The sequence below is a fragment of the Camelina sativa genome, chromosome 16 (assembly GCF_030686135.1).
Source record: "Camelina sativa cultivar CO46 ecotype springtype chromosome 16, ASM3068613v1".
Taxonomy (NCBI): Eukaryota; Viridiplantae; Streptophyta; class Magnoliopsida; order Brassicales; family Brassicaceae; genus Camelina; species Camelina sativa.
In genome coordinates, this window is record NC_141895.1 from 5313922 (window position 1) to 5328503 (window position 14582).

Genomic DNA, 14582 nt, shown 5'->3' on the forward strand with positions numbered 1-14582 from the left:
TGTTGGGTCCCAGTTGGTTGTTATCCCTACAAAAGATGGATTAACATGAAGTAAATATATATAGAAGCAATTAGGAGAACTTTGTTTTGCCCGTGTCGATGTGGGATACAAGCTGTTTGAATTTTTTTTTTTTTTTGTCAGTTTTGATTTTAGTTTTAATTGATTAAAGAATATAACTTAATTATTTTTTTATTTTTTCTTTGTTTTAAGTTTTTGAACTACGAGTCTTATTTTTGAAAAACAAAAAGAACTAAATATTTTAAAATTTTATATTTGGAGTTTTTAAAAATAAAATAAAAAAATTTGCTCAACACTTTTCATACTAAAAATAAAAAATAGAGAATAATGAAATCAAATTATATATATAGATATAGTTTAATCGACAAAACTTAAGATAAAAAAATAAGGTATGTTTATCCAATTACTTTTTTTTCTTGAAATATATGTATTGCTAACATCATTTATAAAAGGGAGATGATGTAAAACTTATATCTGTGGATATAAATTAATAAATACATCAATTATTAAGTGAAGTAAATTTATATATTTGTATTAATATTTTTAAAGTGATGTAAACGATTTAGATTTACATTAGTTATAATGAAATGATGTTATACGAATCAATAATAGTATCGATTATTGTAATTGATGTTAATATATAATTTTTATATCAGTTATTAAAAGTAATTTAAAACAATATCATTCATGAAAATATGTCTAAACAAGGAAGATTCATGTTTAATAAGAGATGGGATGCCAAGCCGGAGTTTGTAGATGTCATTAAAGAAGGTTGGCGACATGGTGAGCTTACTGGTCAGATCTCATTGATGCATAGGATTGCAGACTGCAGAAGACGGATCTCGCAGTGGAAACGTAACACCAACCAAAATTCTCGAGATCGTCTAGTTCAACTGCGCACAAAACTTGATGAGGAAGGAAGCAAACGACAGCCGGACCTCATGTTATTAAAGACTCTATGGTGGGAGCTAGCGGAAGCTTATCGAGAAGAGGAGCTGTTTTGGAAGCAGCTAAGTAAGGAACGATGGTTACGGGTGATAATAATACAAGATTCTTTCATGGCAGTGTACAGCGACGACGGGTGCAGAATAAAATTCTTTCACTCCTTGACACCAATGGCATTGAACAGTTCTCAGAAGGATCAAAGGGAGAGGTTGCAGTGGAGTACTTTAATAGAATGTTCACGAGCTCCAACCCAGAGAACATATCCGAAGCCATTGGAAGTATGCTTCCCCGCGTCACAGATCAGATGAACAACGATCTTATCAAGCCGGTAACGGGTGAAGAGATCAAAATAGCTGCCTTTAGTATCATAGGAGAAAGTACACCAGGAGCGGATGGAATGTCAGGTCACTTCTATCAAGCATATTGGGATATTGTTGGGCCTCAAGTCATTGCAGAGGTTCAACAGTTTTTTGATTCGGGTTCTCTCCCTTCGTAATGGAACTTCACTCAGATCTGCTTGATACCTAAGAAACCTAATCCATCGAAAATGTCTGAACTTCAACCAATCATTTTATGCTCCGTTATCTACAAGATAGTCTCCAAGGTACTTTGCAACAGGCTTAAGAAGTTTCTCCCTGACATTGTGTCGGAGACGAAAGGAGCTTTTGTCTCTGGCAGGCTTATCTCTGACAATATTTTGTTGGCACATGAGATGGTCCATGCTTTGAGAACAAATCCTCATTGTGATGAGGACTTTATGGCCATCAAAACGGACATGTCAAAAGCGTATGATCGAGTTGAGTGGCGGTTCCTAGAAGAATTACTCATTCGGTTGGGATTTCATATCAAATGGGTACACTGGATTATGAGCTGCGTCACCTCTGTTTCATATTCAGTACTTGTCAATGGAGCACCTTATGGATATATTAAACCAGGAAGAGGGATTCGTCAGGGTGATCCTCTATCACCCTTCTTATTCATTTTGTGTGCTGAGGCATTAGTACATATAATGAATAAAGCAGAGCTGGAAGGTCGGATAACAGAGATGAAACTTACCCCCGATTGTCCTTCAGTTCAACATTTGCTTTTTGCTGACGATAGCTTCTTCTTGTGCCAAGCTACACTACCTGAATGTGCGAACTTTTTGGATTGTTTAAAGGTGTATGGCGATGCTTCTGGACAGGAGATCAACTTTCAGAAGTCCACCATTACCTTCGGTAAGAAGATTGACCCATATATGCGACGTCTGATTGGTGTATTCACTGGCATAGAACAAGAAGGAGGAGATGGAAAATACTTGGGCTTACCTGAGTGTTTCAATTCAGTGGATCTAAAAGGGACCTCCTCAACTACATCACAGACAGACTGAAGTCGAGACTTAGCGGATGGTATGAAAAAACATTATCTCTGGGAGGTAAGGAAGTTTTGCTAAAAGCAGTGGCACTGGCGCTTCCAGTTTATGCTATGTCCTGCTTTCGATTGACTAAACATCAATGCAAACAACTTACTAGTGCTATGGCTAAGTTTTGGTGGAATGAGAGTGAAGATAAACACAAAATGCATTGGGTCTCATGGGAGAAATTGTGCCAAGCTAAACATCGTGGAGGCCTTGGCTTTCGGGATATAGGACGTTTCAACCAGGCACTTCTTGCAAAGCAAGCTTGGCTTATTCTTGACTCCCCAGAATCATTGCTGGCTAGAGTTTAAAAATCCAAATATTTTGCTGGAAAATGTTTTCTTGAGGCGAGAATTGGATATCGTCCATCATACGCTTGGCGAAGCATTTTGTTTGGCAGGGAACTTCTAGAGCGTGGTCTTATGAAGTTGGTTGGGGATGGCAAGGACACCTGTGTTTGGTTGGATAAGTGGGTTATGGATGATGTTCCACGACGACCTTTTAATAGGGAGATGACATTTGATTTAAACTTGAGAGTGTCTTCTCTTATAACTCCATCTGGGGAGTGGAATGATCATTTGCTGCAAGAAATGTTCCCACCATGCGATGTTACGCGTATTAAATCTTTCCCTCCAGAACAGAGTCTTCAAGATCGCAGTATATGGGCTTTTACGAGAGATGGGAGATACTCTGTTAAGAGTGGTCACTGGTTGCTAGTGAAGGAAATGGAGATCACCAATCCTATTCCAGAGGGGGAACTTAATCTAAATCTATTAAAAGCCAGGATATGGGGAATTTTCACAGAGCCAAAGATAAGTATGTTCTTATGGAGAGCTTTGTCTTGAGCATTAGCAGTTGCAGAGTGTTTGCGAACTCATGGATTGCAGGTTAACCCACTCAGTCAGGAATGCCATGTGGAGGAGGAGACAATTTCTCATGTACTTTTTGGTTGTATTCTGGCAAAGGATGTTTGGTCTGAAGTTCAGATTACATTACCCCAAGATGGATTGTCAAGCTCGATTGCAGAGAATATCAACCATGTTTTGGACCAGATGGATCAGTCCTCACCACAGGAAAATATTAGGAATACGATACCTTGGATTATTTGGGGCACATGGAAAGCTAGGAATGCAGCCATTTTTGCGGGTAGAGATCATGATCACCATATTCTCCTTGCCACAGCATTTGCAGAATCTAAGGAATGGATTAAGCAACAGCAATTGGTGTCTCAGTCGATGATGAATCCAGGTGCATCTACCAGATCTCCAGCTCACCGTTGGGTTAAACCGGCTCCAGGTATGCTGAAATGCAATATTCACGCTACGTGGTTGACTGATACTTTTTATTGCGGTGGTGCGTGGATACTACGAGATCACATGGGGAATGTTAAATATCATGCTAGAGATGCCTTTACCCCAAGAACAAATCGTATATCGGCTGAACTACTATGCATATTATGGTGTTTGCAAAGCTTGCACGAGTTGCATATATCTTCATGTGAAATATGGACGGATTGTCAGTCGACATTAGCAGCGATAGAGACGCCTTTGGAATGGCCGAAATACCGCTCAGAGGTGGAGAAGATCATTGGAGTAGTCCGGGTGATGAGAGGAGTGTCCTTTAAACTCTCGTCACTGAAAGCCAATGCTTTGACTAGGGAGATTGCTTCAAGTGTTACACGAGATGGGCGGCTCAGGTCTTATCTTGCGTTGGGAGGCCCGGCTTGGCTTCATGATCGGATCATGGAAGAGCAGAGAGTATAGTTGAAGTTTTATTATCGAAGTTTATCTCCTTTATACGTATTGCTGCATCAATTCAATTCTTTTGTCGAACATTTTTCTTTCAATATGAATCAGAGTTAAAAAAAAATCAATATCATTTAGTTTTGTGATACTATTTACGTAATACAATACGTCTGTTTTTTGTAGTATATATATATATATATATGTTTGAAGATTGGTTATATATTTTTCTTTGGTAGATTTGATAACTTATTTTAGAAATATGCGACCAAGTACAACGTACAAGATGGAGTGATGAAATAAGCTATGCCATTTTTTAAACAAGCTTTTGGTGCCTTTGTGATCATGAAAGTGTTCCTCTTACCTCCCCTTAATTTTGTTTTTATGTCTTTCAACTAATCAATGTAAAATAATACTTAAAGAACATTTTTTTTTGCTTATTGTTTTGCTTTTTTGTTGCTTATTTTTTTATTATGATCTTGATGAAAATCATTGCGTTTACCATCGATGTTGGTTTTAATTAAGTCCCTATTGTATTGAGTGCAATTACGGGCCAGTAATGGAGGCAAAATATTTGTTCTTAGCGTCATAAATATTTTATTTTTACTGTTTTGTTGCATCTCCTTTCATTTTGATGGAAACAAAAAAAGAAAAGAGTTAACGGTAGAACTATGGTGTAATTAGGTTTTGTGTTAAAAAAGTATATTAAGTTTTCATTTAATAATAAAATAATAAGTGTACCCTAGTTTAATGGGCATATAGATGTATATTATATATTGATTTGGCTAACACTTTAAATTTCTTTATTGGACTATTTGGATATATATTTTGGGTCTATTAGTGACTCACATCAACCATTAAAAAAAAAAATTAAAAAATTGGTTTGTAATAGTAATATAAGAAAAAATGTAACATATATCGTTCTACCAAATATTTCCATCTATGTGAGTATTTTAAATCAGAAATATATACAGTATTCCTTCTTTTTTTTGTTTGTCAAATAAATCTTCCCTTTATAAATATGAACAGGTTAATAAATTTAAAGAGCTATATTTTTGGATAATCAAAGAGTACCGTAAATTATAATATCTTCTTTTTTTCATCAAATAAATCTTCCGTTATTATATGTGAAAAGTTTAATAAAGTCCATTCAAAGAGTAATAATATTATGGGTATATATATCTACGGTTATTATAAATCTTCCTTTACATTTATTATACCTAAGATTAATCTTCTTTTGGTTTTGGTAGAACCTCGATAAATCGAATCGAGGTTTCCAAAAATTGACGGGCAACCCCAAACCAAAGTAAGGTTAGGCTCACTCGCCTTTTAAAATGTTCGTCATATTGTTGACATGATACGCCGTCTCTTAACGATCATTGACGCATCATCATCTGACAGAAACGGGTTATGAAACTATCTGACATCATTTCCAATTTATAACCTAAAGAGATTATAAACTCTTTCATAATCTTCCGATGTGGGATAGTTTGACTTTTCATTTCAGTTGCCGATGCTTGTCTATTGCCATGTGGCGTGATCTCAAAGTAATTAAGGATAAGACTGGTCGGATTTCAAAATCCTAGATTAATCACAAAGTAAAGCTAATTAATAAGGTTGAGATTTGAGAAAGAACGATTGATCTCCCTATTCATCCATGATCCACCGTTGCTAGCTAGAGATGAAAAAAATATCAAATCTCATCGTAACAAATCTTGTATTTTTCATAATTATATAGTAGAAAAAAACAATGGAACTGTGGAATTATTCATTTTACCACATACTTATTACCCAGTTCACTTATCAAAACAATACATATTTCTAAGAACAAAGACACAGCCACCGTAACTAGGGTTTATAGAAGTGAACTTGCGGGTATTGATAAACATGAAATTGCATGCTTTTATAGTGCGGCCATGGCTTTGGTAATAAGCGTTCATCACAAATGACGCATGATTTATTAGTGTATTTGGGGTAAAACATGATCCACCTGGCTGTATTTTTCTGCAATCAACTCCTTAGACTACATCCAAAATTTATATTTGCTTGTAGTTGTTCGTTGACGCTAGACTTGCTATACACGGCATTGTGTGGAGCTTGCTACGGGAAAGTAATGAATCATGATAGAAGAGAGGAAGATGAAGAGGAGATTTAACATCCTTGACATTTTTGTCATATTTTGGAAATGAAAATTTAAAGAGTTTTATTTTGAATATTTATGAAGATATTTTTAGTAATATTGTTTTGAACAAAATGAAGATATTATAGAAGAAAATCTGATAGAGTTGAATACACTATTTGAAATATTTTGTTTATAAAAGAGTTTGATCATTAGATAGTCAAAGGTTTTAAAATCTCTATAAAAATAGAAAACGTAATACGGTATTATTAATACCAATAGTACATATGGGAAAAAAATGGGGTTAACAAAATTACTCTTCTAATGGGGAAACCAAAACCAATGTCTGATGAAACAATACATGAGTCAACGTATGCATCATTATACTTTGGATATTTATGTCGTTAATTATGTGAGAGGCAACGTATATGTCTATACCTAATGATATATATATTTTATACATCTAAAGTTTAATTATTGTCTTATGCGAGAACAATTATGTTAATTACGTACATATCCTTGCCTAACCAAGACTTAACAACTTCTCATATTTAGTTTGATTGAATAGCTTGATGAACCAACCCGAAGCTCTGGTTATGAACTTTATGTTCCTTGTTTTGGAATTGGAGAAAGTCTTAGAACTCCCCAAGTGAGGTTGTGGCTACAAGTTCTTATAACCACTCCGGAGTCCGGACAGTAAATTCATAAATTTGATATTAGTTCACAAGCTCTCTCTATCTCTCCTACTTCATATACAAACTTCTCTAATCTGAATCAACCAACGGCCACCAATAACAAACGCGCGCTCCCGCCACAATTAGTTCATTAAACTACTCTTGTATAAGAATCACGTATGAAACACTATAACAAAAAGACAGAAAGAAAAAATTCACGTATGTGTTATGCTTATACAAATAATATATTGATTATATTTCTCAATTTTAATTGTTCTGGTATACATAGCAAGGAAAGGTTTGAAAAACGGTGGATTATTTGCTTGGACTCAAATCCACGACACTAATATGAAATGATGCTCATTATGAATGTGAATATAAGTTTGTTTAAAAAAAAAAAATGATGCTCTTATCATTGCAGTTTTTATACACTTCTCGTGTTTCACACTTTCCCAAATGTGTTTAAGTTAATTAATACCCTAGATCTAAATTCATCTAATTATGTTCAAAACGATTGACTGAAAAAAGTCATTAGATCTTGTTGTAATTAACTACTATCTGCCTACAACCAAATAACCAATAGAGAACATAACACATGTCGTCGTGATTTGTTAACCTTAATTACATATGCATTGATATTGATGTACAATAATATAACATGCATCTTGTATTATATTTTTCCTGTTATCTTGTCTGCACGTACTATAATAATAATAACTGACAATAATACATGTGCGATTAAAATTTAACTATTTGCCTGTCTCTTACAATAAAATAGCCAAATCAACACACCTAGCACACATACAAAACAAACCTTTCGAGACAACTGCTTTGCACAATCTCAGTTCCCTTTTTAAATTTGTCTTCTCCTATTGACTTTTGAGTTTCTCATCAAATCTCCAAACGTACAATGGGAAACCAAGAAGTAGAGCTCGTCATCATCCCTCACCCATTCTCCGGGCACATCCTCGCCACAATCGAACTAGCGAAACGTCTCATCAGTCAAGACAACCCTCGGATCCACACCATCACCCTCCTCTACTGGGGACTACCCTTTATACCTAAAGCTGACACGATCGCCTTCCTCCAGTCCCTAGTCAAAAATGAGCCTCGTATCCGTTTCGTTACATTGCCCGACGTCGAAACCCCTCCACCGATGAAGCTCTTTCAGGAAGCTCCTGAAGCTTACATTCTTGAATACGTAAAGAAAATGGTTCCCATCGTGAGGGATGGTCTCTCCACTCTCTTGTCTTCACGTGATGAGTCGGATTCAGTTCGTGTGGCTGGATTGGTTCTCGATTTCTTCTGCGTCCCTATGATCGATGTGGGAAACGAGTTTAATCTCCCTTCTTACATTTTCTTGACGTGTAGCGCAGGTTTCTTGGGTATGATGAAGTATCTCCCAGAGAGACACCTCGAAATCAAATCAGAGTTTAACCGGAGCTTTAACGAGGAGCTAAACCGGGTTCCTGGTTTCATCAACTCTGTTCCTACCAAGGTTCTGCCATCAGGTCTGTTCATGAAAGAGACGTACGAGCCTTGGGTCGAGCTGGCTGAGAGGTTCCCTGACGCTAAGGGTATTTTGGCAAATTCATTCACGTTTCTTGAGCCTAACGCTTTTGAATATTTCGGTGGTTGTCCGGATAATTACCCACCCGTTTACCCAATCGGGCCAATACTCTGCTCCAACGATCGTCCGAACTTGGACTCATCGGAACGAGACCGGATCATAGGATGGCTCGATGATCAGACCGAGTCATCGGTGGTGTTCCTCTGCTTCGGGAGCTTGAGGAATATTCCTGAGACTCAGATCAAAGAGATCGCTCAAGCCTTGGAGCTCGTTGACTGCAAATTCCTCTGGTCGATACGAACCGACCCGAAGGAGTACGCGAGCCCGTACGATGCTTTACCAGACGGGTTCATGGACAGGGTTATGGATCAAGGCCTAGTTTGTGGTTGGGCTCCTCAAGTTGAGATTCTGGCCCATAAAGCAGTCGGAGGGTTCGTGTCTCACTGCGGTTGGAACTCGATATTGGAGAGTTTGGGATTCGGCGTTCCGATCGCCACGTGGCCGATGTACGCAGAACAACAGCTAAACGCGTTCACGTTGGTCAAGGAGCTTGGTGTGGCCATGGAGTTGCGGATGGATTACGTGTCGGAAGAAGGACATATAGTGAAAGCTGATGAGATCGCAGGAACCGTTAGATCTTTGATGGACGGTGAGGATCGTGTGCTGAAGAGTAAAGCGAAGGATATTGCTGAGGCGGCGAAAGAGGCTGTCGTGGACGGTGGATCTTCGTTTGCTGCCATTAAAAGATTTATCGGTGACTTGATCATCGCCGATGGTTTATGAAAACGCCGTCGTTTTCATTTGTTTCGGCGTGTGGCGATCATGTTTTGTTTTTTTTTTTTTAAATCGTAATTATCATTTTATTTTAATAATAGAAGACTGTGTCTTCTTCTTACAACTTTTCCAATTTCATATTTGCCTCCATGTTGTATTGTATCTCGTGTTTTTAATGATTCTTAAAAAATAATTATTCTGCTCTTTGAACTGTATCAAAACTAAGATCTTATTAGGTATAGAGATATTACGATAGATGTGGTTGAAAATACGTTTATAAATTACTTACACACAAAAATAATTAAAGATTCCAAACACCGAAGTTTTTATAATCGAATATATTTAGTGTTTTTGTTAGGTAAGCATTTGGAATCTTTCAAGTTGACTGCTGCAAACAATGTTTTATGATTACAAATTTAGTTTTTTCAGTAACATTATTGTGTATTTATTTCAAGGAATCATGCGAACAACAACAACAAAAGCTGGTAAATCAAGAACTGGAACAGAATCAGAGCCGGTCAAGAGGCCAAGCAAACCAAGCATTGGCTTGCGGCCGATAATAATAAAAGAAATATTTTGGCCGTTTTCTACAAAAGTTTTCTTTAGTCCGGTGGTTTAGGAATATTGTTTTTGGCACCACTGTTCAGGTTCGACCTCTTCGAGCTGCAATTTTTTTTTTTTTTTTTTGGGCTTATAGCCCTAAAAAGTTCAGCGCCGGCTCTGAACAGAATATATATATAAATTGAGCGCGACACAACATCAACTCGTAGACATATTAATTAACGAAGGAGCGTGACATGTTTTTCTCTTCTTAAAAAAAACAAAATGAAAAATGTTAACAATTCACCCCCCAAAAAAAAAATTGATTTTAGAAAAAAAGATATATAGAAAAATTTGGTTGCAGGAAAAAATCAATACTACAAATTAAGACAGAATTTGCCTCTAATCATTTTAAATAATTTGTGGATATTGTCACAATGTCACTCAAAAGAATTTTGCTACTAATGTATATAATTTGTAGAAGAAGAAAAGAAAAAAAAAGTAAGCGGACACAAAAAAAAAAATGGCTACCTTCTCCACAGCACAACCGCTCTCTCTGCCACGTCATCCAAATGCGAATCAACAAACCACCACCAATAACGAACGCTCCCGCCACACAATATCTCTGATCGACCGATGTACAAACCTTCGACAACTGAAGCAAACCCACGCTCACATGATCCGTACCGGTACTATTGCTGATCCTTACTCAGCTAGCAAGCTCTTCGCAATCTCTGCGCTCTCTTCTTTCGCAAGCCTCGAGTATGCACGCAAGGTGTTCGACGAAATTCCTCAACCAAACTCTTTCACTTGGAACACCCTTATCCGTGCTTACGCTTCTGGACCAGACCCTGTTCGTAGCATCTGGGTTTTCTTAGATATGGTTTCGGAGAGCCAGTGTTACCCGAATAAATACACGTTCCCTTTCCTTGTCAAGACCGCTGCAGAAGTTTCGTCTTTGTCTTTGGGTCAATCTCTTCACGGGATGGCGATTAAGTCAGCCGTTGGATGTGATGTTTTCGTTGCTAATTCTTTGATACATTGTTACTTTTCTTGCGGGGATTTAGATTCGGCTTGTAAAGTGTTTACTACGATCAAAGAGAAAGACGTTGTTTCGTGGAATTCGATGATTAATGGGTTCGTGCAAAAGGGTTCTCCTGATAAGGCTTTGGAGCTTTTTAAGAAGATGGAGTCAGAGGACGTTAAGGCTAGTCATGTGACAATGGTTGGTGTCTTGTCTGCTTGTACAAAGTTACGGAATCTAGAGTTTGGAAGGCAAGTTTGTTCTTTTATTGAAGAAAACAGGGTTAACGTGAACTTGACATTGGCTAATGCGATGCTTGATATGTATACAAAGTGTGGAAGTATAGAGGATGCAAAAAGACTGTTTGATGCAATGGAGGAGAAAGATAACGTCACATGGACAACAATGCTTGATGGGTATGCCATTTCAGAAGACTACGAAGCAGCTAAAGAGGTTCTTAACTCTATGCCTAAGAAAGAAATTGTTGCTTGGAATGCTCTTATATCCGCTTATGAGCAGAATGGTAAACCTAATGAGGCACTGTTAGTGTTCCATGAGCTGCAACTTGAGAAGAACATAAAGCTGAACCAGATCACCCTGGTAAGTACTTTATCAGCTTGTGCCCAGGTTGGGGCACTTGAATTAGGTAGATGGATCCATAGCTACATCAAAAAGCACGGCATTAGGATGAATTTTTATATTACAAGCGCACTGATTCATATGTATTCGAAATGTGGAGATCTTGAAAAGGCCCGTGAAGTGTTTAGTTCTGTAGAGAAGAGAGATGTGTTTGTGTGGAGTGCAATGATTGGTGGTCTGGCGATGCACGGATGTGGAAATGAAGCTGTTGATATGTTTTATAAAATGCAAGAGGCGAATGTAAAGCCAAATGGTGTGACCTTCACCAATGTATTCTGTGCTTGTAGCCATACCGGTTTGGTGGATGAGGCTGAGTCGTTATTCTACAAAATGGAAACGAGTTATGGTATTGTCCCTGAGGACAAGCATTACGCTTGCATAGTTGATGTTCTCGGCCGCTCCGGTTATCTGGAGAAAGCTGTGAAGTTCATAGAGGCGATGCCAATTCCTCCAAGCACTTCTGTCTGGGGAGCGCTTCTAGGAGCTTGTAAGATCCATGCCAATCTGAGTCTTGCTGAAATGGCTTGTACTCGTTTGCTTGAACTGGAACCTAGGAACGATGGCGCGCATGTGCTCCTATCAAACATATATGCTAAATCTGGGAAGTGGGAAAACGTTTCTGAGCTGAGGAAGCATATGAGAGTCACTGGACTGAAAAAAGAACCAGGATGCAGCTCAATTGAAATCAATGGCATGATCCATGAGTTTCTCTCTGGAGATAATGCTCACCCGATGTCTGAGAAGGTATACGGGAAGTTACACGAGGTTATGGAGAAACTGAAATCGAATGGTTACGAGCCAGAGATGTCACAGGTTCTGCAGATCATCGAGGAAGAAGAAATGAAGGAACAATCTCTGAATCTCCACAGCGAGAAGCTGGCTATCTGTTATGGACTGATATCAACAGAGGCTCCAAAGGTGATCCGAGTTATTAAGAACCTAAGGGTGTGTGGAGATTGTCATTCAGTTGCTAAACTAATATCTCAGCTCTATGATAGAGAAATAATAGTGAGGGACAGGTATCGGTTTCACCATTTCAGAAATGGGCAGTGTTCTTGTAATGATTTCTGGTGAAATATCAGATTTACTAGAAGAAACTCGGTCAAGTTTTGTGTGTTGTTCCTGTAACGTTTTGCGACTTGGACCTCCTCTCCAGCGTTAATACAAATGTTACATATACCAAAAACATCATCTTCTCTTTGTGTATGTAGATAGCTTCAGGACTTTGTAATTACTGAAGTCAAAACCACTAAATCTCTGTGTTTTGCGTCATCTCTTAACCAAGATTTCAATTTTGCTCATATGGTAGAACCATAATAGATTTCATTAAGTCTGATTGTGATTACTTACACAAGAAAATTACTGCAACTGCACACACAAAAAAAAAAAAACAGAAGATAGCCAAAGTAAAGATGCATTACAACAACCGACAACCGTCGTAAGAACTTTTGTATAAAGGCTAAAACAAGAAATGATACACTGGTGCATCTACAACACTTAAGATTCACACAAAGATAAGAAAAACACGAGTTACTCTTTAATGTGTCAGATATAACAGCTGCTGAACAACTTTTGCTTCATATTTGCTCTCATATCAACAAGCTGCTAAAAACAGTAGATGTAATAAAAGATCCTTCACCTGCGAGTTAATGAAAATCCTAAATAAGATGAGGCTACAGAAATTGTCATATAATAGTATCATCATCATCAAAGATTATAACATACCTTCAACTGCAAGAAACCAGCCCACGAACCATCAAAACGTAACAGAGCGAGAAAGATCAATGGAAGGCGAGTTCATGGATCTAAGCACCAGCGATATTGATTCGAACTTCCCCCGAATCTCACCTCCTCGACGTCTTTCCAACGCGATCTCTACGCCCCGAACAACTTTAACTCCATACAGCTGGCTGTAAGTATTGCCCAAAATCACCAACATTCGCCATTTTACATTCATCATATTTGAGCTTAGGCTGTTAGGCAAATCAGATAAACCGATCACAGGTCTCCAAAACAACCCATTCGGATTATATGCCACAATTATTGGATATCCGGTAACACACTGAGGATCAATACTATACAACAAATCCCAAACCACACAAGACGTATAGTTCCAAAATCTCATAAATTGGCTGTCGAGTCCCAATGACTGCCATTTACCTTGTCTTGGTTCGTAAGCCAAACAACACTGAGGATCAAGTGGGAATTTTTTTTTTTAATTATCAAACTGGCATATTTTTAAAGTTTAATCTATAACCATTTTTGCCAAAGATAACGTCTTATGAATGTTAAAGTCCCAAGATAAATCATTACATGCAGCGAAATCTTATTATATAAAATTTAGGTTTAAAAGTTAGTCATTAATAAAATCATAATACGTGTCAATTGTATATTTTAACATATATTAATTTAAAATATATGAAAAAAATAATTAAAATGTCTAAATAAACATGTCAATGCTAAATGACTAAAATGTTTTAAAATTAAAAAATGTGAAAGTTCTAAACATGTCATAAAAGGGAAATTTGTAAGTAAGTGGAAAAAAAGAAATAAATTTGTTTATATATTAAAAAGAATTAAAATTTAATTTTATCCGATTAGAGGTGTGAAAAAGTCAATTTTATCCCAACACAAATGATTAAATTTGATTATGATCGCAATGACATGAGCACGTAATTTTTTACAGATTATGCTTTTCAAATAATAGTAGAGATAGATTATCAAGAAGCATATTCCACTGATTGAAGTTTGAACATGATAATTGCGATTATTGTTCGCATATAACACAAGACCCAGATAAAACGGACGATACGACTAATTTTTTTTAGTATTTGATATATGCCAGGCCCAGCCCAGCCCAATAAGATCGTTTGAAAGACGCTAGACAGATCTTATCCCAATCTGATCCAGAATGGGACCTTCTTAGTGAAAGCTCAACATGGTTTTGGACTAGCCTATTCGATGGGACGAGGACAAATCCAGGGGAGGAGATTTGATGTTTTTTTTAATGATTATGGTTTTGGTCACCATGTACTATATATGTAACGTGTTTATTCTCTGAATATTTTCCAACATAACCATACATAGAGTTGCCGGTTGCGTGATCCTTGTAGTATAGAAGAGATTGTACATTTATATACA

The 14582-nt window shown here is 37.3% G+C and overlaps 3 protein-coding genes and 1 pseudogene across 3 annotated transcripts; 3 read left to right on the top strand and 1 right to left on the bottom strand.

Annotated features, from left to right (window-relative positions):
- Positions 1–2871: 2871 nt before the first annotated feature.
- Positions 2872–4122, top strand: LOC147925145 (uncharacterized). The gene is made up of 2 exons (XM_087492502.1): positions 2872–3175; positions 3341–4122. The coding sequence occupies exons 1-2, from the start codon at positions 2872–2874 to the stop codon at positions 4120–4122; spliced, it is 1086 nt and encodes a 361-aa protein (XP_087348628.1).
- A 1775-nt stretch (positions 4123–5897) lies between these two features.
- On the bottom strand, positions 5898–6277 carry LOC147925146 (glucan endo-1,3-beta-D-glucosidase pseudogene; annotated as a pseudogene).
- A 1309-nt stretch (positions 6278–7586) lies between these two features.
- Positions 7587–9442, top strand: LOC104749917 (flavonol 3-O-glucosyltransferase UGT71C1). Its single transcript, XM_010471629.3, has one exon. It carries the CDS (start codon positions 7805–7807, stop codon positions 9245–9247), a length of 1443 nt encoding a protein of 480 aa, XP_010469931.2. The 5' UTR covers positions 7587–7804; the 3' UTR covers positions 9248–9442.
- Positions 9443–10197: 755 nt separating this feature from the next.
- Positions 10198–12742, top strand: LOC104753411 (pentatricopeptide repeat-containing protein At2g29760, chloroplastic). Its single transcript, XM_087492883.1, has one exon. The coding sequence runs from the start codon at positions 10302–10304 to the stop codon at positions 12513–12515; it is 2214 nt and encodes a 737-aa protein (XP_087349009.1). The 5' UTR covers positions 10198–10301; the 3' UTR covers positions 12516–12742.
- The last annotated feature ends 1840 nt before the right edge of the window (positions 12743–14582 follow it).

Coding starts and splice junctions, on each gene's coding strand:
- LOC104749917 (XM_010471629.3), top strand. CDS start 7,805: ATGGGAAACCAAGAAGTAGAGCTCGTCATCATCCCTCACCCATTCTCC.
- LOC104753411 (XM_087492883.1), top strand. CDS start 10,302: ATGGCTACCTTCTCCACAGCACAACCGCTCTCTCTGCCACGTCATCCA.
- LOC147925145 (XM_087492502.1), top strand. CDS start 2,872: ATGACATTTGATTTAAACTTGAGAGTGTCTTCTCTTATAACTCCATCT. Junction 3,176..3,340: donor TTTCACAGAGCCAAAGATAA/GTATGTTCTTAT, acceptor TTTGGTCTGAAG/TTCAGATTACATTACCCCAA.